Below are 24,636 nucleotides of genomic sequence, written 5' to 3' on the forward strand. Positions count from 1 at the left end.
TCAAAAAAGCAAATCGGCATGGTTTTGATCTTTGATTTGCTCATTCGACATTTTTTCGGTCGAAGAGATGACGGACTGTGCCACTCTTCGCTTTGCCGCTTTGTTTCAGGATCGTACTCACATATCCAAGATTCATCACCTGTGATCACAAGATTGAAGAATTCTTGGTCGTTGTCAATCCTCTCAAGAAGATCAACGCACACGTTTCTTCTATTGTCCTTCTGTTCCGTTGTGAGGTTTTTCGGCAGCAATTTCGCACTAACCTTTCGCATGTCCAAATCGTTTATCAAAATTCGATGTACGGTGAAAGTGTTTAAATTTAACTGTTCGCTCATTATCCTTATTGTTAAACGACGGTCTGATCTCACAAGTACCCTCACGCGCTCAACATTTTCGTCAGATTTTGAAGTTGATGGTCTCCCTGAGCGAGGTTGATCTTCAACGTGTTCTCGGCCTTACAAAAATGATTTGTCCCAGCGGAAAACTTGTCGTCATGATAAACAATGTTTCCCATAGGCCTGTTTCAACTTTTCAAAGGTCACACTCGTGGATTCCCCAAGTTTAACACAAAACTTGATTGCACAACGTCGCTCTAATTCCGATGCTCCATTTTCGTAACACACAACAAAAACACAACTTCACGTATAGCGATATCAAAAATAATGTGTTGGCTGAACGGAGTTGAAACTCGTACTGAGCAAGTGGAAAGGATGAACAAACCGGTCTAACACAGACCAGTAGACACAGCGTTGCCAGATCGCTCGCAGTGTTACCAATCTCATTATTTTTCTCACACACCTTGTATGTAATAATTAACAAAGCGAAAATGAAGATTTGTTTTTTAATTATAAATAAATATAATTACAAAAAATATTTAAACTAAAGATTATTAATTGAAAAAAATAACTGTTCTACCATAATTACTAACAAGAAATAAATATTAAAAAAAAAAAATCCCTTTCGTAACACCGGAAGGCAAAGGTAGATTTCACCGGTGCTATGTAGGGGACTAAAAAGATTTCCACCTTAAAGGTAAGAAAAACTTCAAATTTACTCAATACGAGAATGGTCGCATATGAAAAAATGTGTTTCACATGTTTAACATACGACAAACCCATCTTCTTACAATTCCAGCAACATTTTGGTCATCCCTTGTCGTAAGAGTTGACCATATGAAAACGTTTTTCAGAAAAAGGTTTTAAGTAGTGTTTATAGGAGTAACAATCACTTTAAATCGATTCAGTACTGTACCTATTAAGGGAGGTATGATTTTTTTCTTGTCTTCGAAACCCCATTTTTTTCCACCGCCTGGGCCAATGGTTGATGATATCAGAAAACTTTACTTAGATAAGTTTTAGAACCCTTATCTAAAGATTAGTAGGAATTTAATAAGAAAGTTATAGCGATATTTTTTTTTTCGAAAAAAGCCCCCCATTTCAACCTCCATGGTCTGATTTTGCCCATTAACGAACTCGACTGAGATTTTGGGTCGTTATATTTTATATCAATTTGAAAGTGATTGGTGGAGAATTACGGCAGTTATCAAGTTCACAAGAAAGTGAAAAAAATTGTAAAAAAAAATAAAAAAGACAACAAAAAAATATAAAAAATAAAATAAATTACAAAAAAAAGTAAAAATAATCATTGAAAATCTATATATATATATATATATATATATATATATATTAAAGTCGAATCATGGTAACCATTACAATAGGTAGCTTTTTTTATGAAAACCTAAAACACTATTTCCAAAAACAAAAAAACATTGCTCTTTAATACAGGATAATTAAAATGCAAGTGCATGTGCATGCGGATGATAATTTTGTATATAGTATTTGTAGATACCGGTAATATACCGGTATTTTACAATTTTACCGGTTTTTTTCAATTTTTTTAAAATTTAAACAAACATATATATATATTATATTATCTATGACATTCCCGGTAAAGTAAGGATTAAAACCCGGGGTCATGCATCTAAATCGGTTCGGCCGTTGAGCTGCTACGATGGAACAAACATACAAATACTCTACATACAACTAGGCTGTACGTACATCTAGGTTGTACATACAGAGGACAATAATATAATATAGGACAGTATGACTGTTGGACAGAAATATAATTGGCTAGCCAAATCATACACACAAATTCATTGTTTTTAACATATTTATCATTTTAACTTTTAATTATTTGACGACATATCTTTACGTTATATTGAATTTTTAACTTTAACTGTAATTCTGAAAATGTGAGAAAATCGAGAAAATACTCTTGTGTATATATAATGATATAAGTAAGTGTCATCCTAACTAATTTAATTTTTTTCTGTACTTGGTGGATGGAGTTATTAATATATATATATATATATATATATATATATATATATATATATATATATATATAAAATGTTATTATCGCGTATAAACTAACTAATGTTTTTTTGTCACTTTTAAAGTAAATAGACCGAATAAAACAAACAGTTTTATTTTTATCTTTGTTTTGGTACGAGTTAGGAAAGAAAACTTTCGATAAAGTTTTCTCATTTATTTTAATAATTCAAATATCAAACCTCGTGTATTTTTAGTTTTACTATTACCTACTTTAATATAACTTCTACTTCTTTGCTTTTACTTCTTTTTCCTTTTTATTACAATAAATTTAAAAAAAAATATTTTATTAAACTAATATGTTACGAACCATATTTAAAAAAATAGAATTGAAATCATATGAATTTTATTTTTTAGATCTCGTTCGATTTTGAAGTTTTTAGAATATCCAGAGGGCGAAACTGTATTTTTGTTTTTAAGTTTTATCCTCCTGTCAGTCTGAAGAATATTAATTAATTATATTTTTAGAAATTCAATCAGCTACATGCCCAATCTTTCAATTATTTTATAGTCCTATACAAAATGTTTAATTTTGTCTTGATTAAATAGCTTTACTTAACGAATGTTTTAAATTTTGATCATATTCATCTATATCATAGTAGCAAAACAAAGTAAATGTATATAGTATATGGTTTATCAGAGAAATCTCATTCAACTCGTATAGTACCAATTAGTTAATTCTTACTCCACCAGTTAAGTCTATCTTCAAAGATAGACTCAAAGGAAGAACACAGCCAAACATACTTCACGTTCATCTAAAGTAAATAAAATAAACCTCGGCAAATATTTCAGTTAAAATGCATTTTTATAATTTAAAAGAAATCATGTTTTTGTAGTAAAAGAAGTCCTTACAATATATAAGATTTAACAAACATTCGATCTCATGAAATGATATGTAATTGTCCGTAATTGTTTTGCCGATTTTGAAACTAAAACTTGGTCTCGTAACGTAAAATCTCGTCAAAGTCTCGTAAGTTTGACATGTATTAGAATTAAAACTAAAATTTTAAATAATAAAATCTACGATAGAAGAATATTTTAGATGTGTATTTAAAAAATAATTCTGAAATATTATACGTAATTATATATATATGTTTATAATTATATACTAGCTCTCCGTCGCAGCTTCACCTGCTCTATGTAGTTACTTATATTTCCCGTAGCGGTCAATCATTTTATTTTATGTTTTTTAATCCAATAACCGGAGGCAGATGCCGTCAGTCACATATATAGTAACGGTGGCAGTGGCTGTGTTGGTTGAACTACAACGCCGTGTACTTTACACCCCTTAAAAAATCGGAATTAAAAAAAACCCGATAATGATTTTTAAATATTTATCTGAATAGTATTTGCAAGCTCAGCCCAAATTTACTGAATAACTCGTTTACTATAGTCGGGATTGGGAAAATTTACAATCATCGTTCAAAATTTTTTGTTATCTTTCTTCAACCTTTTTCAAGGTCAAATTTCAAAAATCTATAAATTGGTTTATTAACGTAAAGATTACTATCACCAAAAATTAGATTGATTTCTTTATTTCTTATCGAGAAATTAAAAAAACGAGTTTCAAAAAAAATTCTAAAGTCCATTTTAGCCCTTGAAAAATCTGGAATTTCAAAAAATCTAGAAATTGATTTTTAGATATTCATAATCATTCAGGTCAAACCCAGCTCACACATTGACAGATACTCACAGTCACAATTTATTAAAAGTTTGTGATTCAACCAGCAAATCTTCACTATTATACACACACATATATATATATAAAGGTGTGGCTATTAAATAACGAAACGAGGTTAATGCTGTAAAATATTTTATTTTAAATTTATTCATATTTAGTTATCCCCTTCAATCCCCTTGATATCCTCTTCCTCAACCCTTCCTCTACCCCTACAACGCTCCATGCGAATTTTCTATTGTTCGAAACAGTGCTGGAAGTCTTCTTCTGTGATCTCTTTCATGATGCGTGCTGCTTTTTCTTTCACAGCTTCAAGGGTCTGAAATCTTGTTCCTTTTAATGCAGATTTGACCTTGGAAAACAGATAAAAGTCATGTGGTGCCAGGTCAGGTGAATAAAACGGATGGTCTAATGCTGGAATTTTATACTGGGCTAGAAACTTCTTGACAGACAGTGTGAATCGGTTCGTTATCCTGATGAAGAACTCATGATTTGTTCTTCCACAATTCGGGTCGTTTTTTTCTTATGTTTTCACGGAGTTGTGGAAGGATCTCAAGGTAGTAATTTTGATTAATAGTTTGATCTTCAGAAACCCAGTGAAGGTAAGCAATCCCATGAATATCGAAAAAATAATCATCGCTTTGAATTTTGATTTGCTCATTCGAGGTTTTTTTAGCTGTCTGTAAAGTTGGGGCCTTCCAGTGCATGGATTGACGCTTGGTTTCTACATCATAAGCGAAAAACCAAGATTCATCACATGTTATCACTCTTTCCAAGAAGTTTGGGTCTTTTTCAATGGCACTCAAAGTATCAGAACAAACATTTTCACGAGCTTCTTTTTGTTAGATGTGAGAATTTTAGGCACCATTTTCGCGCACACTTTTTGCATGTTAAAATTGTTATGTAAAATTTGCCTAACGCATACTTTGTCAATTCCTACAGTTTCAGCAATCGCACGAATAGTTAACCGACGGTCAGATCGGACCAGACGTAGAAGAGCGATCCGGACGAACATCATCTTCAACGTTTTCTCGCCATCTTGGTAACGCTTAAACCACTCAAAAACCCGTGAACGTGATAGACATTCACTGCTATATGCTTTTTTGTTAACAAAAATCATATGGCATAAAGCATAAACATAAACTTTTAAAGTTTCAGTAGGGGTTTTTCCAAGTTTCATACGAAATTTCACGACAATTCTTTGCTCTAATAAAAGACTTATTTTTTCGGCAAAACTAAACAACGGATTTTATTCAAACGAAGTCCTCGGCCAGACTAATATGTCTACAGAAACTCGAGTGGCAACAATCGAAAGAGAAGACTTCCCGTTATACAGCTGTCGGTCGTACGAATTTGGCGCATGCGCAGTTCTTCTGTAGCGGCATTAGTCTTGTTATTTAATAGCCACACCGTGTGTAATTTTTTTCTAGATTTCCACAAACCTTCCCAGATATAGAAAAATACATCCACAAACCTTCACAGTTATGCCAAGAAACATGGGTTAAAATTTGGATGCGATTGATCGGGTAGTTTTTTTATTTATTCCGAACAACAAAAACCCTCTTCCTCTTTATATAATTTTTTTTTTTTTTTTGTAATTTTCTACAATTTGAAATAATCCCGGAGAGGTATTGAATGCATTTTAGAATATTGCTCAAATATAAATTTTTTTCACTTCTCATTTTTGTAAATTAATCTTTTATTTTTGATTAATTTTTATTCAAAGTCACTATTCATAAAATAATCAAAAATATCGAACCCACTACCGAACAGTGAATTAAATTCAGGGATTAAAAGGTTTAGGTATACTACACTGTGTACCGAATGAAATCTGACCAGTCTTATTCCATTGGTTGCCTGTGAAGTTTTTATTTATGTATACGAGTAGGTGTTTGTTCGACTGCTTGTGAGGTGTTTATTTATGTGATTGGATGTGACTGATTGATGTGAAAGTGTGCGGTGTGAGGTATGTATTCTCGAGTGATGATTGGATGCCGTGGAATGTGTGGTGTGATTTTAGTCTGATATGAGGTACCATGTGGTTGTGTGAGGTTGATGTCTGTTGACTGTGGTGTTTGAATGTGTGTAAGGGCGTATTCCCCCTTCCTGAAGTAATGCACACCAGCTGTACCAAGAAGATTGGGTAGCCAAGGGTAGAGATTTAGTCGGTAGTGCGCAGGAACACATACGCATTTAATAACATCTTGCAGAACCTGTTAGCGAGCCCGACACTGCCTAGGCGCCCGTAAATGGGGTTTCTCCACCTCTTAAAAAATTCTGGTACCAGGGTAGCTCTTAAGACTCCAGTGACGTGGATATGTCAAATTATTATTGTTAAAATTGATTGAAGTACAGGCTCATGGGGGTATCAGTGATTCTTATAGTAATAATTTCAAACCTGGGATAAATTTTTTATTCTTGGGTGATTGGCTTCTCTTTTACGGGCCAGATTTAAGTCCTATATACGTAATGGGAAATCCAAACAGCCGGGTCAGATTACTATGGTTGATTGTTTATCCTTAGAACAACTCCCTCGCTCAGTTAGTTTTTTATTTTAATTTTAGGCTGCTTTAAGAAAAATTTCATTTAAAAATTAAAAACACAGTTGAAAACATCAACTTACAATGATTTTTTTCAAATTGCTCATGAAGAAAATAGGGATATAGTTAATTAATATATTCAATTAAAAAAATATGTTATTTAAATTTAAAAAAAAAAATTTAAAAATATTATTCCTGAAATATCTTTCCTAGAAATTGATTTAATTTTTTTTTTTAATATTTCTTCCCCTTTTTTTACGAAATAATTTTTTTTTTTGAAAGAAAATCTTCATTTAGATCGTTTCTTTTAAGTTAAATTACACCCCTAAATTTAATTATCGGTTAGGCAATTGGGTCATTTTACCTCATGGATATTTCTGGTAATACACTCATTAGCGTAAATGTTTACGCCTACTTTGATTGCTGTACATATTTTATTAGAAGAATACATACATTTACCGATTAAATTTATATACAGTATGTCCGTAAAGTAATAGTTGGTTTTTAAATAGTTATAACTTCGGAACAAAGCATTGTTGAGAGATGAACTGTACGTTAAATGAAAGAGAAACACTCCAAGTTTATAAGTACAAAAGATATCGCATGCGGATCTTTTCCAGTACGTGCAAGTAGCACGTGCGCGTTAGCATCATGTTTGCGATGTAGAGGAAGGTTCAATGTGCGTCGTGGCTTGCTATGTTTGAGTCGGTAATACGTGTTTGGGGTGAGTAGCGTCGTATGCACGACAAAAACACCGCATAAAAATAACATTCGGCGATGGGACAAACAACTCAAAGAAACAGACAGTCTACGGGAGCAAATACGTCCAGGACGACCATCAGTGTTTGATAAAGCCATTAGAAAAGAGCGAACAAGTTTCTTGCGTAGCCCAAAAGAAATCCATGCGGGTGTTCTAGAGATTGTGAATTCCTAAAACAACTGTTCAAAACGTGTTAAAAAACTATTACGTTTCACTGAGTACAAAATTCAGGTGTTACAACAACTTTATTCACTGGACAAAGCGAAGCGATTATTTTGTATTTGATGTAGACATTCTGGTTAGGATAGAGGAGGATGTTCATATTTTAAGCGAATTAATTTTTAGTGTAGAAGCAACATTACATGTTTGTGGACGCGTACATCACCATAATGTTCGTATATCGGATACTGAACCTCCAGATGACGCTATTGAACATCAGCGTGACAGTAAAAAAGCGAATGTGTGGTGCGTTATTAGACGAGACAGAATTATTAGCTCTCTTCTTTTTAATGAAAAAAATTCTGATATGGACACCACATGACGCCAATTAAATTTTTCCTTGTTCGCCAATTAAATTTCATATACATAATTTTAAAAGTACATAAATTTTTATTTCACTAACTTCTGATTTAAAATTTTTTTTATTGTTTTTTTTTTGTCTTCAGTCATTTGACTGGTTTGATGCAGCTCTCCAAGATTTCCTATCTAGTGCTAGTCGTTTCATTTCAGTATACCCTCTACATCCTACATCCCTTACAATTTGTTTTACATATTCCAAACGTGGCCTGCCTACACAATTTTTCCCTTCTACCTGTCCTTCCAATATTAAAGCGACTATTCCAGTATGCCTTAGTATGTGGCCTATAAGTCTGTCTCTTCTTTTAACTATATTTTTCCAAATGCTTCTTTCTTCATCTATTTGCCGCAATACCTCTTCATTTGTCACTTTATCCACCCGTCTGATTTTTAACATTCTCCTATAGCACCGCATTTCAAAAGCTTCTAATCTTTTCTTCTCAGATACTCCGATCGTCCAAGTTTCAGTTCCATATAAAGCGACACTCCAAACATATACTTTTAAAAATCTTTTCCTGACATTTAAATTAATTTCTGATGTAAACAAATTATATTTCTTACTGAAGGCTCGTTTTGCTTGTGCTATTCGGCATTTTATATCGCTCCTGCTTCGTCCATCTTTAGTAATTCTACTTCCCAAATAACAAAATTCTTCTACCTCCGTAATCTTTTCTCCTCCAATTTTCACATTCAGTGGTCCATCATTGTTATTTCTACTACATTTCATTACTTTTGTTTTGTTCTTGTTTATTTTCATGCGATAGTTCTTGTTATTATTGAATTATTATTATTATTTTTTTACAATGAGAGGTTAATAGTTATTAATAAATCAATATATTTTAATTAAAAAAAAGTGTAAAAAAAAAACAAAGAAATGAAGACTGATTCGAACCGATGTGCCTTCCCTGTGTAAGATCCAAATTTTAATTAATTAAAATTTTATTTGGCTATAACTCTGGAACCAATGGAAATAAATACCACTTATGAAATATCGTTGAAAATCTCTCAATGAGGGCTTATTACTGCAGTTAAGAAAAAGTCCAAAATCCAATTTTTGTGGATTTTGTGCTTTTTTGGACACTTTTGGTCCGGTCTATTACAATCAAAAAGGAAGGTGCACAATTAGATGTTACAACAATCCTAAATACAGAATTTCAACACCCTACGGCTAATGATTTTTTTAATTATGCGAGATACATATGTATGTACGAACAGACATCACGCCGAAACTAGTCAAAATGAATTCAGGGATGGTCAAAATGGATATTTCCGTTGAAATCTGAAAACCGAAATTTTTCGCGATTATAATACTTCCATGTACGGTACAAGGAAGTAACAATAACAGAGAACATATTCCTTTATATGTTAGAAAATTATGCAGCGTAGAATTCAATTTTCCAGTTAGACTTCAACCACATTTTGCCGCAATCTTGCAGGATTTTCTTAACGATGGGTCTGACGAGAAGGGTGAATTGCCTGGTTCCCACGGTCTTCAGACCTTATTCCCATGGATTTCTATTTTAAAATAGAAAATTAAAAACACTAATGTATTCTGTTCAAGTTAGAATCTGGACCATTTAAAAGAAAGAATCACTGAAGCTTTTTTTCTATCGCACCGGATATTCTCTCTCATGTGTGGCAAGTATTGAATATCATCTTGACGTTCGCAGGGCAAATAAGGGAGCATAAATCGTAATCTACTGAACGAGTAAGAAACTTGGAGTGTTTTCTTTCATTTAACGTACGGTTCATCTCTTTACAATCATTTATTCCGAAGCTACCACCATTGAAAATCCCACTATTATTTTACGGACCACGTTTTGTTTAAAATCTTTTAATTTATTTTTTCTGAGTGATTTTATCGCTTGAAGAAGATTTAACTATTAAATTTTAATCTATCGTCACCTCGGCTAAAAAATTCATAAATATGTACTACAGCTGTAACTAAAATTGTAGTATTTCTTGTTTTATTTATTTTAAATTCTGTACTTATATCTTAACATTCATAAAATTTTAAGTATTTGAAATTAATAACACATATCATAGTAAGTGTCAGAAACATAAATCATACATCAAAACATAAATCATCTGTACAAAAAATTTGTTCTAGTCAAACTTAAATTTCTAGACGTCTCGTAAATACGATGTATGTATAAGTATATTATTTTGGAATCTACTTTTTATGATTACCTTTTTTTCTTTTTCCTGTTTAGCCTCCGGTAACTACCGTTTAGATAATTCTTCAGAGGATGAATGAGAATGATATGTATGAGTGTAAATAAAGTGTAGTCTTGTACATTCTCAGTTCGACCATTCCTGAGATGTGTGGTTAATTGAAACCCAACCACCAAAGAACACCGGTATCCACGATCTAGTATTCAAGTATGAATACTAGTATGATTACCTAGTAAGTAATTAAGTATTATTATTATTAAATCATAATAAAACACTAAAATAGATATAATTAAATCACCTTACCTCCTCTACCCAGAAGATTGGTATTAATGACTCTGGAACTTCTTTCATTAAATCAATTTTCTTTATTTTATGAATACCAATATTGAACTGTAATCTCTTACGTGCTGCAAGTGGTGTACCTGTGAACTAAATATAAATTTTAATATTAAAATAACCGCTTTTAACAACTTATAACTACGCAAAATAAACCGGCACGGATTGCATAATTTTCCCGGCTTTTCCTTGAGCATTAAAAAAAATTTTAATGCTCAATAAACAAAGTTCGGTTTGATTTCACCGAGGTTCAAATGACGGTTTTATCTTACAAGTTATTCAATATTAAAAGTACTGTGAGAAAAAAAATTGCTGGAATAATTATTTATGTCAATAAATCTATAAAAATCATGGTTTACGAAAAAAAATATATAAAAAAAATAATGTGTGTATCGTTATCTCATGTCCATTAGAGTCGAAAATCACGGCAAAAATATCATACATATTTTTCAGATTTTAGCTTTTTTTGTCTACGATTTTTCGAATTACGAGGTAAAAACTGTTAAGAAATTATTAATTTTAAATCTATCCCCATCCATAAATCCGATCAAATTAACATTTTGATACTTTAAATAGCTTAATAAGTAATATCATCGAATTAAACACAATTTTTATCGACCAATATACAAAGAAGAAATAAATCAAAATTGCGAAAACCATCCCTCCCATTTTTTTAATTTTGCCAAAAATTTAATTCCATCAGTGTCTTATGTATAGAAAATTTTTTTGACTCATTCTCGAAAAAGTTACCTGGAGCTAGTCCGGAGATATTAATCAAAATACAGGACAATGTACACATAAGTATATAAATAAATATATATATATTGTTACCACATCTACCTTCCCGTTCCAGCTCCAGCTCGCCAGGCTCAGCAGCAGTAGCCGGCCCAGCGTGGGATCGCTCGGGGAGAACCGCCTCTGCACGGCCGTCGAAGGACGACACTGCGAGTCAAGATGACCAAAGATGGTCAATGTTAAATAATGTAGAAACTGCAGCTTGGGCTTCATTTAAAGACTACATTTTCCCATAATTTTTTTTGAAACGTAGCTTATTTAAAAGTAAGGTTGATAGAAAAATTGTATTTACAGATCTGTAATGTACGCAGAAAGCAATTCAAGAAATGGTATCACACTTAGAGAAACATTAAAAAAGTTTTTTTTTGTCTATCAGTGTTATTATTTATATAATTAAATTAGAATAACCCCTTAGGTTAACTTATGAAAATTCAATTCAATTTTCAAATTACGTGTCACAGTAAACGATAAGGATAGATTTAACTAATACCACACAAGGATTTGTTCCAGCGGGGGATTGTTTATTAGATTCAGTTATCTCCATATCATTGTCAGTTTAAATATCAAACTGTACATTACAGGATTTAGAATTAAACACTATTGTGATTTTGAATCCCAAAGGTAAATGTGACATTAAATATAATTAAATGTTTGTAAAACGGGTTTCATTATTTATATAAATTCATCATTACCTAGATAAAAGATGAAAATGTTATGTTTTATGTTTATTTAACTTTTAATACGACAGTAATGTTATATTACAATGATGTTATAAAAATATGTTAACTTTAACGTAAAATATTCCTAATTCCTATACTTTCTGAGGAAGGTAATCCGGAAGAGAACTTGTAGAGTCTTATTTCAATTTATTTAGAGTTTCACTAGCAAATTATTAAATATATATAACATTTATTTATTTTACATTTTTATAGCAAACATTTGTGTTTCTGAATTATTAGATTACTCATAACAAAGTTGTACTTTCAAGAATTTTCATCTTACTGACTAATCTAATATGGCACCAGTAATTTTTAATTAAGTTAATATAATGATTCTAGCATTAACCGTTTGAAGCGTTGCGTGGCTTCCCAAGGGAACTGTTTCAAAGGTGTAGAGTCCATGTATAATTGGATTGTAAATAAAATGTTTTTCTGAACCAGTCTGATTACTTTATTTACAGACCATGTGTATATATAAATATACATATATATCTTTAAAAAAATATATTAGAAAGAATCTGGCCCTTTACATGATAAAACCTCAACCCAATCGTAATTTTTTTTTTTTAATAAAAATCGGATGTGGACCACATGCCTTCTTTGTACGCCTATTAACTTACATATACACTTCTTTTTTTTTTTTGAAATGAAAAGTACATAAATATTTATTTCATCAATAACATCTGATTTTTTAATTTTCTTTTTTTTATTGTTATTATTGAATTATCACTTACAGTATTTTTTTTTTTTTAGTCAGAGATAAATAGTTATATTTAAATTAAAAAAAAAAAATAGGAGATGAAGTCGGATTCGAACCCCCTTCCCACAATGAAAGATTCAAATAGTTCATTAATTAAAATATTATTTGGCTATAACTCTGGAACCAATGAAAATAAGTACAACTTATAATATATTGTTGAATAGCTCTCAATGAGGACTTATTACTGCAGTTAAGAAAAAGTCCAAAATCCAAATCTTTTGAATTTTGGGCTTTTTTGGGCACTTTTGCTCCAGTTGATGGCAGTCAAAATCGGAAGTGCACAACTAGGTGTTACAACAGTCATAAATCCAAAATTTCAACATTTTACGGCTAATCGTTTTTGAGCTATGAGAGATTCATACGTACATATGTAAGTAACGACGTCACGCCGAAACTAGTCAAAATAGATTCATTGATGGTCAAAATGGATATTTCTGTTGAAATCTGAAAACCGAAATTTTTGGGATCACAATACTTCGTACAGGGAAATAAAAATGGATAGAATTCAGATCTCCCTGATAGGATTTGTAGATTTTAGATGCTTCTACCAAACCACATAATAATCAAGAATATAACAAATCTGGTAGGTTCCTATACCCTTAGTCATTTAACCAAATATCATAAACATGAAGAAAACAGTTCTGGTCTAAGAAGTGCTTTTTACTTCCTTGTACGAAGTAAAGGAGGTATTATTGTAATCGCGAAAAAATTCGGTTTTCTGATTTCAACTGTTTTGACCATCCCTAAATCCATTTTGACCAATTATGTGAATACGGGTCAAACGTCTAAATAAAGCAGGGTTTTAATTTTGGAACATTTGGATTTTGGATTTTTCTTAACTGCAGTAATAAGCCCTCATTGAAAGCTTTTCAACGATATATCATAAGTAGCACTAATTATCAATGGTTCCAGAGTTATAGCCAAATAAAATCATAGTTAATGAAATATTTGGATCTTACAAGAGGAAGCCAGATAGGTTCGAAACCGACTTTAAATGCATATATTTTTTTAACTTTTTTTAAAAAAAATATATTGATTTAGTAATAATTATTAACCTCCCACTGTAAAAAGTTTTGAATTAAAATGAAAAGTACATAACATTTAATTTTACTTATAACTTCTGATTTGTTTTTCATATTTTTGTATTATTATTAAATTGCTTATAGTTATTTTTTTTACAATCAGAGGTTAATAATTATTAATAAAAAATTATATTTAAATTTAAAAAAAATTTATATGTTTATGAAATCTGATTCGAACGAATGTGCCTTCCTCTTGTATGATCCAAATATTTTTAATTAAAATTTTAATATGAGTATAAGTGAAGTAATGAATGTTATGTGAATGTAAATGAAACTTAGTCTTGTAGTGTGTCAGGTTGCCCATTCCTGAGATGTGTGGTTAATTGAAACCCAACCACCAAAGAACACCGTTATCCATGATCTAGTATTCAAATTCATATAAAAGTAACTGCCTTCACTAGAATTTGAAATTTACAACTCTCAACTTCAAAATCAGTTGATTTGAGATGACGAGTTTACCACTAGACCAACCTGGTGGGTTGTACTCAAACAGCTTCACTACTTTCAAAGTAATTAGTATGATTAGGGACACCCATTTTCATGTTGAACATTTTTTATTTTATTATTTTGCTGTTTATCTTAAATTATCTTCATTTGGTAAAAACCGAATGAACTACTCATGTTTATCTAAACTTTTTTTAAATATTTTACTTCTTTCTTGGTCTAATAATTTTGGGCTTTTAGAAGAGTTAAAAGAAAGAAAGAGGCCCTTTTCAAGACTCAAGACCACTCTTCAATGACTCAATTTTATTTTATTATACTGTAAGCCCCAGTTTTAAGAGCAATTGAGTGAGTAAATCTGTTTATAACTCTATTTAACTTTTATTTATATTTACATACTTACATTGAATGAATTTTATTTGTTTAGAAAAATGAAAGTGCAAGGATACAGTTCAAAAGTTATTGTCATAATTCTTAATCAGTTACACAATTTTAACCATTAATAATTTTAATAACAGACTGAGTGTAAAATGTTTTAATTAAATTTTTATAAATCTAAATTTAGGTACGGGATTGAAAAACCTTCTTATTAAAAAGTACCTTCTTATTAAAAAAAAAAATTATATTTTTTAAACTAATAAAAAACATTAAAACTAAAACATCTCAAACGATAATATTTTTTCCCCAATGGAATAAATATTACATTTTAAAATAATCTTTTAATATTTATTTCTTATTCCTATAATATATAAATGAATACATTGAAATTTATTGTCACCCTATGACATCAACTGAAATGTAAAAAAAAAGTAAAGGTGTATTTTTTCTTTGTACTTTTATTTATAGCGACATCAACAATTAAAGTCATTAGCGACTTATTAGTGTAATGTAACTGTACTGGTAAACGTGTAGTCTTGCACAGACTCATGCCAACCATTCCTAAGGTATGTGATTAATTGAAACTCAACCATCAAAGAGCATTGGTATCCACGATATAATATTCAAATATGAATGAAAGCAACTACCTTAATTAGGATTTGAACTTTGGAACTTTGACTTCAAAATCAGGTTATTTACAACGACAAGTTTACCACTAGACCATCCTGGTAGATTAAAAGTAAAATTAATAGATTGAATTTAGAAAATTAAAAGATTTATAGAATCGCTAAAAATGCTAGGTTGAAAAACTTTTCCTATCCTAAAAATGCTTAAGATAGAGAAAATAATATTAAAATATTTCAGATAAATACATTGAAAATGTAAAAAGAGAAAATAAATAGTAAAGTAGAAACAACAAGAGTATACAAATAACCAAATTGAAAATAGTGTAATAGGAAATTCCATAAAATTCACTTATTTTAAAATAGCACTTTTCATTTGTTTTACTTTTTTATAAAACTAAAAACACAAATAAAAATTTTATACAGTCCAAATGCCTTCAACGCATGCACCACCTTAAACCGATCAACTATATTTCAGGTTTAAAATTTTTATTTTATAAACAAATGACCAATTTTATTCTATTTTTTTTTTTTACTGATGAATTGATTCATCGGAGTAGCTTTTATGTTGAAATATGAGAATGGAAATATTTGTAGCGAAAGAAAAATACCATGCCAGACTGGGATTCAAACCTGGGACCACCAGATAAAAGATCAAGATGCTACCACTATGTCACGAAGATTGGTTATTTATTAATAATCATTTAATAATAATAAAAAAACATAGTAGATATCATAATTTTAAGGTACAGTATTTCCTCTAATATAAAACTAAATGCCAATGAACTTGATATATTCTGCCTTCTGGCTAATTTGAGCAAATTTTCAATCAATACTCTGTCAATCTTTATGCTTGCTTTTACTTCATTACCATCTATCAGTTAAAATTGTTTTCTTTGTTCCACCGTATGTTTTAAACCATTTATTAGTATAAATATTTTTCTTGGCTGTTGTCATATCAAGTTTCCTATTCTATTTTAGTTTAATTCCTTTTTCCAAAATCATGTAAATGAAAATTTTTATATCCTTGATTCAGATCAAAAATAATTTTTAAATGTAAAATTTTGATTGTGTTATTCTTTTGTGATATAGAATATATAGATTTAAGATAAAATTGTAAAATCTTTATTAATATTTTCCTTAAATATTATTTAAATTTTTTAAATAGTGCTTTTATATAGTTTTTATACAATCTTGATAGAGAAACTTTTCTGTTCTTTCTTTTATATTTATTCATATTTATTCTTTTTTTTTTTCACCTACTCCCCTGGGCCAGTCCAACTTGTTGGTATAGCGCCTCCTAGAGGAGTGTCTGTTATACTCTAATGAGCCTCCCCACCTACCAGCTGTAGGTCAGGCATGGCAGGTCAGCTCTTTTGAGTGTACCTTGTCTGTTGCCCTGATTTTGACACCACGCCATACCTTGTGAAGTCGTGACATGGTGACAGGTCTTTTCTAGTATTTATTGTGGATTCTACTCTCCCCTGGAGTCCCCATATTATATACTTACTGTTAAGAATATCACACCACCAAATTCAATTTTATTATAAAATAATTGGTGAATCTCCTTATAAAAAAAAAAAAACAGTGAGAATTCCAAAAAAAAAATAATGAATAATACAAACTCCTAAAAAATATTCGTAGTGTGAAGAAGGTATTCCTCATAAAATTTCAAAAGTTCACTACAAAAATTACAAAGATTCATTCGCCAGGGCGCAATTACAAAATAATAGCTTAAATAGATGTTATTAAGAATGAGTAGCTGGCTTGTTTTTTTCATGTTTTTTTTTTCTTTTAAACCAGTTGTTTGTTGTATTTTGAAACAGTCCTTTGGCAAGTCTAAAAATAAAATTTTGTATTTTAAAACATATCAATTTTTTTCAGATTCAGAACAAACAGTTGTTTTTTGAGGGATACCTTCACAATGTAAGTGTTTTTGGATGATTTTTATTATTCACCGTACGGTTTTTGCTGTAAGGTGATTCATTAACACTTTTACAATGAAATTATGTTTTTGGTGGTTGTGATATCAGTTATTTTGATTATATCTTTCATTAATTTGTCATGATGATATAAAATAATTAAAAAACAAATAGACCCCCTTTAGATTGTAGTGTCAGTTTTCCTGACTTCAACACTTATTTTATAAACATTTATATTATTTACTAGCCCACCAGGCTGGTTTAGTGATTACTCATCACTGTAAATCAGTTATTTAACAGCTGATTTTTGAAATCGAAGGTTCTGAGGTTTAAATCCCAGTAAATGTTAGTTCCTTTTATACAGTTTTGAATACTAGACAATGGATACCAGTGTACTTTGGTGGTGGCCTTCGATTAATCACACCTCTCAGGAATGGTCAGCCTGAGTCTGTTCAAGACTACACCTCATTTTACATGTCATATATATCACCCTCATCTCATTGGCCATGGAGGGTTGCTTATTGTTCACTAGTGGAACAAATTGCAACATTCACAATAGTAAAATAAATATTAAGTAACTAATAATAAATATCATATGTGTGTTATTTTCATTTAACTGGTAATTGCCCATCATAGACTAGCCATCGTAATTCAGCTGTAATTTTACTGCATTTACCATTCATCATATAAATGCACAAAAGATTTATGACTTTTATTATTATCTTTGTTAATAATTAGTATTTATTGATTCTATATTTAATTAATTTATTATTAATTATATTTTATTTAATTATATATCTACTAAATTTTTATTAAAAAGTTTTTTAATAATAACCTTTTGATTCATCCTAGTATTTTCTGAACCCTGAAAGCTTGCGTCATCTGAGGAATATACACAGGAAGGTTTCATTTTTTCCTGATGAGAAAAGAGTAAATTGTGTGATTGTAGCCTATGCCATGTGCCTAATTATAGAGAAAATATAATTTAATTTTTATAAAGCCAATGTAAAGTAAGTTGGCTTGTAAAGAATAAAAATGGTGGATTCGTTTTACTCGATAAGAATTATTAAAAACATGCAAAATATATCAATTAATTAATTTTTAGTGGTGAAAATAGCTTTTATAAAAATAAACATGCGTAACAAAGGGGTATTACTGTTTATCATGTTAATATATGTTTTTTTTTAGTGAACAATAGGTTGTGATCTTTCATAAGAAGCTATATTGTTACTGTGAATAACACTTGCCTTTTTTTCACTCTTGTAGTATTTTGGCAGAGATTCACTTGACAGGAATAAACGGGAGTCTTGATATTATCACATAATTTTACCCTTTTTAAGCTGATTCAAATTAAAAAAAACAAATTATGACTATTTTATTATAACAGTAAAAATGTTAAAGGAGGTGCCTGTGTGTATGAATATAAATTCTGTGTGTCTTACATATGGGTGTTTTTAATATAATATATTATTACACTTTACGTTTTATCCCTAAAAACTCATTTCATTTTATCCTTAGCAAAATAAATATCCTCTATTTATCTCACTTCCTACAATTCTTTTTTTATAAAATCTTTATACCTTCATATAGATTCATCTTAATATTATATATTTTATCTCGTTAACTTTTTTCATTCCTTTTAAATTTTTAAATCTCTTTTGTTTTATAAAGGATTTTCTTGTCTAAAGTTACTTTAAAAAGGTTTTACATTTATTTACCTCTGAAAAGTTCCTTTACTTTTTTTTCGTATTAAATTACAATCAAATTATTTCTTTAAAATTCTGAGATAATTTTTTAATTATCTGTGTATTATATTATTACTTGAAGATGCATTGTTTTATTATAAGACAGTTTTAATAAATTTTTAAGAAAATATATTTCGTTTCATAATTACATTCAAAGAATTTATAATAATGAATTAATAAAGTAATTAATTAACTTATAATAATTAATAATGAGTACTAGCAAAAGGATTATTTATATATTTATAAAAATATTATTAGATAAAGATTTTGTAATATTGACTATTAATGTGTTCATACATAATTATAATGTTAAACAAACACAAAAAAAAAACGCGTATTATGTTTACTAGTTCAACTATGCCAAAGTGTTTTTAATTAACTGATTTTTAAAATTTTTATGTGGTCTAACTTCATTGTTATTTTTTTTTCAAATTCAGTATTCTGTATTCATTGTATATATTCTGTAATTTAGTAAGGATTATAATACCTCAACAGTTCTCAGCTGTTATTTTGGGTCATAATCAGTAAAGTACCAACGACCATAGGATATAGATTTCGTTGTGTACTATATCCAGTGTCTAAAAAGGTTTAGTTGGCTCAAACTACAGAATCAACAATCTTATGTATAAGTCAGAGCTCGTAATGAAGTTTCTGTTACATCTGTAGAACTAAAAAGTATGAAACAATGGATTAGAAATAAATAGAAGTTAATCACTCATGATTTTTATACATTCTTGAGAGAGAAACGTTTCTGTTCTTTCTTTTAGATTGGAAAAGAAAATTTCCAGAAGATTATTCAAAGAATCTCTCCAGGTAAAAGCTACATATAAGTTAGAACCCTGTCCACATTCATTTGGGAAATTAGAAAATTGTTACAGAGTATATGAGAATTAATATGAAACATTACTGATGGACAGTTTTCCTTGACCAACTTTAACAAACATTACATCAAAAATAACTTTTCTTCAGGTATTAAAGAACCACTGAAGAATGAGTATAGGGTTCCTAGAGGAGTAACTTCCCCTTTCCATCATCCGTAGAATTAAACGGGAAATGAAGATGTCTGATATCTGATTATAATATAAAATCAAAATATTTAGCTGCACCTGGACTAAATTTTATTATACCTTTTATTATATCTTGGTCAATTTATTATTTTACCACAAGTCAATAATAACATGAAAATTTGCACTCAGCTGAATTGTTTTTAGAAGATAAATTATTTCACAAGTTTTAACAAATTAATACTGAGATACTTTGTGGTAAATAACTGAAACTGAAAAGTTTTCTTGATCAGTTCAATTTTATTTAGAGTTGTCAATCATTAGTTTTTCATCTACAAATACATATATGCTGTTTTCTTCTTTTTTATAACATTAATATATAATTTAAACTAAAAGGTTATATATGGGAACTTGTTAATATCTGAAAGATTCTAACCCTAACTGGGATTTGAATTCATGACTATCTAGGTAAAAGACTGAGGTGCTACTATTCTGTCATGGAGGTCAAAAGTCATTTAGCTTATTGGTTTGATATAATTTTCCTTTTCTGTATTTTTCTTTCTATATTACAATAATTTTTTGCATCATTTATATTTTGATTATTTCTTTTTTTTACAAATAGTATGTATCTGCCTTGGAGATAGACAAGGCAATAAACTATTCTGATCAATCTCAATCGTATGGGAGTCCTTCTCTGGATTGATCCCCTTTTGCCCAATCCACTTTTTTATCTTTTAAGTCAGCTGCTCCCATTCCAATCAAGTCACCATACTGGCATATTTTGCTAGGCTACAGGGCAGTTGCATTGTTATTGAAGTTTAAAAATACAATAGTGATTTTTTGGACAGTTCCATAGGCACATCTATGGAACTGTCCAAAAAACTCTAATGAATTATTTATTTTTAGAAAAATAATTAATTAATTAATAATTTCTAGCAAATTAATACCGAGAGACTTAGTTTTGCAAGTAAAAATCTGCAATTTAGATATTTCAGTTTAACCTCTATCCAGAGACTGAAAAAGAAACAAACTTAAGTTCCTTCTGGATAAAGCCAAGCCTCCTATTCCTAATTCTAATCAAACAATATATATATATATATATATATAATATAACTGCTTGCCAGTCATATTCCCTTTGCATTTTTCCATTGATTATCAAGAATAACGACATTGAATATTGTAAGATAAGAATTAATAACACAGCTGTTCCTTTGCTTGATTTATCTACAAATCATTTTTTTTTTCATTAGATTAAGCTTATAACTTATTTTTTCAGTTTCTCTACCTATATATTTGAATAAAATTGAATGTACAATAATTGTACATAAAAAAAAGGATATAAAAAAGGAAAATTGTAGGATAAAAAAGGAATAATGCCTTATTCTTACAAGGAACACTCTTCTACATATTAATATCTAATAGGCTAATTTAATTTCTAATAAGTAGAACTCACCATATAGATGTACAATAGTAAGATCTATGAAATAAATTATTTTAATCATTCTATCATTGAATCTGATAGCAGATTATACTAATAAAATGGGTATCCAGAACTCAGAAATTTATTCCAAATTTCTTACTTTTTAGGATTTGAGGATAATACTTTCTTCATTTTGGAGGATTAAATATTTCCCATAAATATATCATTCTCTTTGCATGAAAACAATATCTAAAGTTGTTATCATAAAATTATTGTTTTTGTGAAAACTTAGAAGTCATATATTGGATCTGTATTCTTTGAATTAACAATAATTAGTAATTGTTATTATTAGGAAATTATCATCAGTTTCATAAATCAGTTCACAGTAGAAGAAATCAAATATAACTGGTTTCAACAATGTGATATTAGACCATTCTATAATAGTCAGGGAAGTAATGCTCTTACACAACTATAAAGAACATATTCAAAGTCTTTGAAGAGTTTTCGCCCCATTGATCACCAAATTTAAGCTTATTGAATTATTTTTTGTCAGGGTATTGTTTTATTTGAAGTGCAAAGCTGAAACGTGTATGATGAGAAAGGCATACAGAAAACAAATTGAGGCTTTTGAGATGTGGGTATGCCACAGAATGATAAATGTTAGATGCCAAGACCATGTAACAAATGAAGAAGTATAAGGTGAATCGATGAGAACAGGAAAATGCTAAATGTGATTGAATGTAGGAAAAGTAACTGGTTAGGACATTGTATGAGAAGAAGGTAGTTTTATTAGTGGGTGCAATAGAAGGCTTAGCGAATGGAAGGAAAGGAACAGGAAGGAAGAATTCAAATGATTGATGGGATTATGGAAAAGGGAAAATATGCTGAAAAAAGAGGTTAGCAAAGGATAGAACAAGGTGGAGAATTAAAGCCATGACAGGTGATGACGGTAATCAAAGTAAATTGTGAATGAATGAGGGTAAACAAAGTAAACTGTTTCGTGACTAGACAATTCAAGCTGAACAATTGAAATCTTCGATAAATAAATATATATACAACATTTAATGAAATCATGATCAAGTGTACAAATGATTTATGTTATAAAGATCAATGAAAAAGTTAGGTTATTTGTTAATAATACTATTTTGTTCATCTCTGGAAAGAAATGATGGGAAACATTGCTTTGCCAAGAGAGAGAAAATCATATAAAGATAGTTCAGATTTTAATAAATTAATAATAACTTTAGTTAAAAATAATTGTACTTTTAATACATTTTCTTAAATCAGAAGAATTCAGTTAAGAAAACTTAGATCTATTTCTTTATATGGAATGATATCAAGAAATCAAATAAGGTTGTTGTTATGGGTAATAAAATTTACAAAGAAAAAATTTGGAAATCATAATTGATCCCCATCTTAGAAATGATTATCAAATCAAGAACCTAAAAAAAATGTGTGTGATCTTTGTTCTATATTTCTGTTACATTCTGAGATTGTTTGTTGATAATGATACTTAGAACTGTATATTTTTCATTACCTCAATCTGTAAATTCAGTATGGATTAATTGGAGGTTTGTTTCCCATAACAGAAGAATCACACATTAGAATCCAAATTAAAGAACCTATGTTTCATGAACCATATGATTACCTAGAAGAATCTACCAGTGTAGAATATTATCTACAAATATGCAGTTATATTAATGAAGTCGAGTGCTCCTACATGTCTCCAACTGTATGTTTAATAAAGTAAATTTTTTTTTGTTTTAATAATTTTGTTTAAAATTTTCACCTCATTAATTGAATGTTATTCTTAATCTCAGTTTGTTGAGTTCAACACAAATTGAATGAAGTATACTAAAATTAATACTGTAAGCTGTTTGATGAATCAATCATTTGTAATAGCTCTAACAAATCTGTGAAGTTCATTAATTTATAAAAACAAATATTAACTTTCAAATGCGTAATTAATACATATAAATAAATGACAAACATACCGGTTCAAAATCCATATATATTTGATGTTTTTCTTGTACAGGTTGTAGCCCATCAACCAATCCTAGGTAATATGGATCTACTTCCAAGAAATGTGGAAGAGTTAAGAGGATTGGAGCTCCTATAAAAAAAGGAATGAAAAAGATTGAGTAAACGTAATGCTATTTTCATAACAGCATACAGTTTTACAAAATATTAATAAAACCTTGCCTCTGGTAAGGTTGACAAATATTTATCAATATTCCATTTGATTGTGTACATCCTTGACTTATTGTTAAATGTAACTGAACAGAAATCAATATGTTTGTTCCAATAGAATGTGTATCTTGTATGAAATTAATGCTTCAGTTTCCAATTCTTACTTGTTTTAATTTTTTGCATATGCCACTACATGCCATTGCATGTGCATGTGTGAAAAAAAAATGAAAAAAGAAAAGAAAATGTGTAAAGCTTTTTTCTGGTGAGTAATTTCTGGTTATTTATAAATTCTTCTCTTACATATAACATCGAATTAAAAATAATGTATAAATATTTTTATATAATGTATGTGTGTTATGATCACACATGTATGTGATTTTTACTTTGCCTTCTTCACATAACATGTAATGTTTAGTTGGACTTTGTTAATACACCATTTGTTTAACACTCCACTGCGAATCGTTCAGTAAAATTTGTGTTTTGTTCAATTAATCACTTGAAAGAGTATACTTCTCTACCCTGTTAGACCTCACTAATTCTCATTGTGTTCTAATGCACAACACAATAAATTATTTTATACAGACCTTAAAAACAAAGTAATTCATCTGTTTTAATAAAAATTACATAACATGATTCTTTATAATATATTAAATAAATAATACATAATTAAATAAATAATTTCTATTTAAACCATAATATTCTAGATTATATTTCAGGAATCATATTAAAATGTTAATCCATGAGTATTGTAATAAAAGTAAGTAAAATAAAAAAAATATTTCACAAAAAATAATCTCCTATAGATGTAAATATAATTAATTAACATAATGTAGCAGTATATCCAAACATTTTAATGAGTTAGTTATATCAAAATAATTATACATTATTTTTAATTACACGTTTTATATAAGAGAAAATTTTTTAAATAATTAGAAATTACTCAGCAGAAAAAAGCTTTTCACAATTTTTTTAGAGTTTAAAATTTCCTTGTCTTCCTATTAGTCATTTTTCCATCATTACATAATATTTTATCCAATTATTTATTTTAGACTGAATCATTCAGCTGCCAAATAATTGCTTGCTGAATCTTATAAGCCTATTA

General features: G+C 29.4%; 2 protein-coding genes across 4 annotated transcripts in view; one reads left to right on the top strand and one right to left on the bottom strand.

Moving 5' to 3' along the window:
• LOC142331106 (UDP-glucosyltransferase 2-like) overlaps positions 1-11,572 on the top strand; it is a 166,527-nt gene extending 154,955 nt beyond the window's left edge. The window contains exon 8 of the mRNA XM_075376775.1: positions 11,309-11,572. Within this exon, the coding sequence (XP_075232890.1) occupies positions 11,309-11,486 (178 nt within the window). The 3' untranslated portion in view covers positions 11,487-11,572. The remainder of the gene's footprint in view (positions 1-11,308) is intronic.
• Positions 1-24,636, bottom strand: part of LOC142331107 (sensory neuron membrane protein 1-like) — a 99,717-nt gene that overhangs the window by 8,115 nt on the left and 66,966 nt on the right. For all 3 annotated transcript variants that reach the window (XM_075376779.1, XM_075376777.1, XM_075376778.1), the window contains exons 7-8: positions 23,339-23,457; positions 10,423-10,548 (exon numbers count right to left, since the gene is read on the bottom strand). In XM_075376779.1, coding sequence (XP_075232894.1) covers positions 10,423-10,548; positions 23,339-23,457 — 245 coding nt within the window. The remainder of the gene's footprint in view (positions 1-10,422; positions 10,549-23,338; positions 23,458-24,636) is intronic.

This window comes from Lycorma delicatula, chromosome 10, assembly GCF_047948215.1.
Source record: "Lycorma delicatula isolate Av1 chromosome 10, ASM4794821v1, whole genome shotgun sequence".
NCBI classification, from domain to species: Eukaryota; Metazoa; Arthropoda; class Insecta; order Hemiptera; family Fulgoridae; genus Lycorma; species Lycorma delicatula.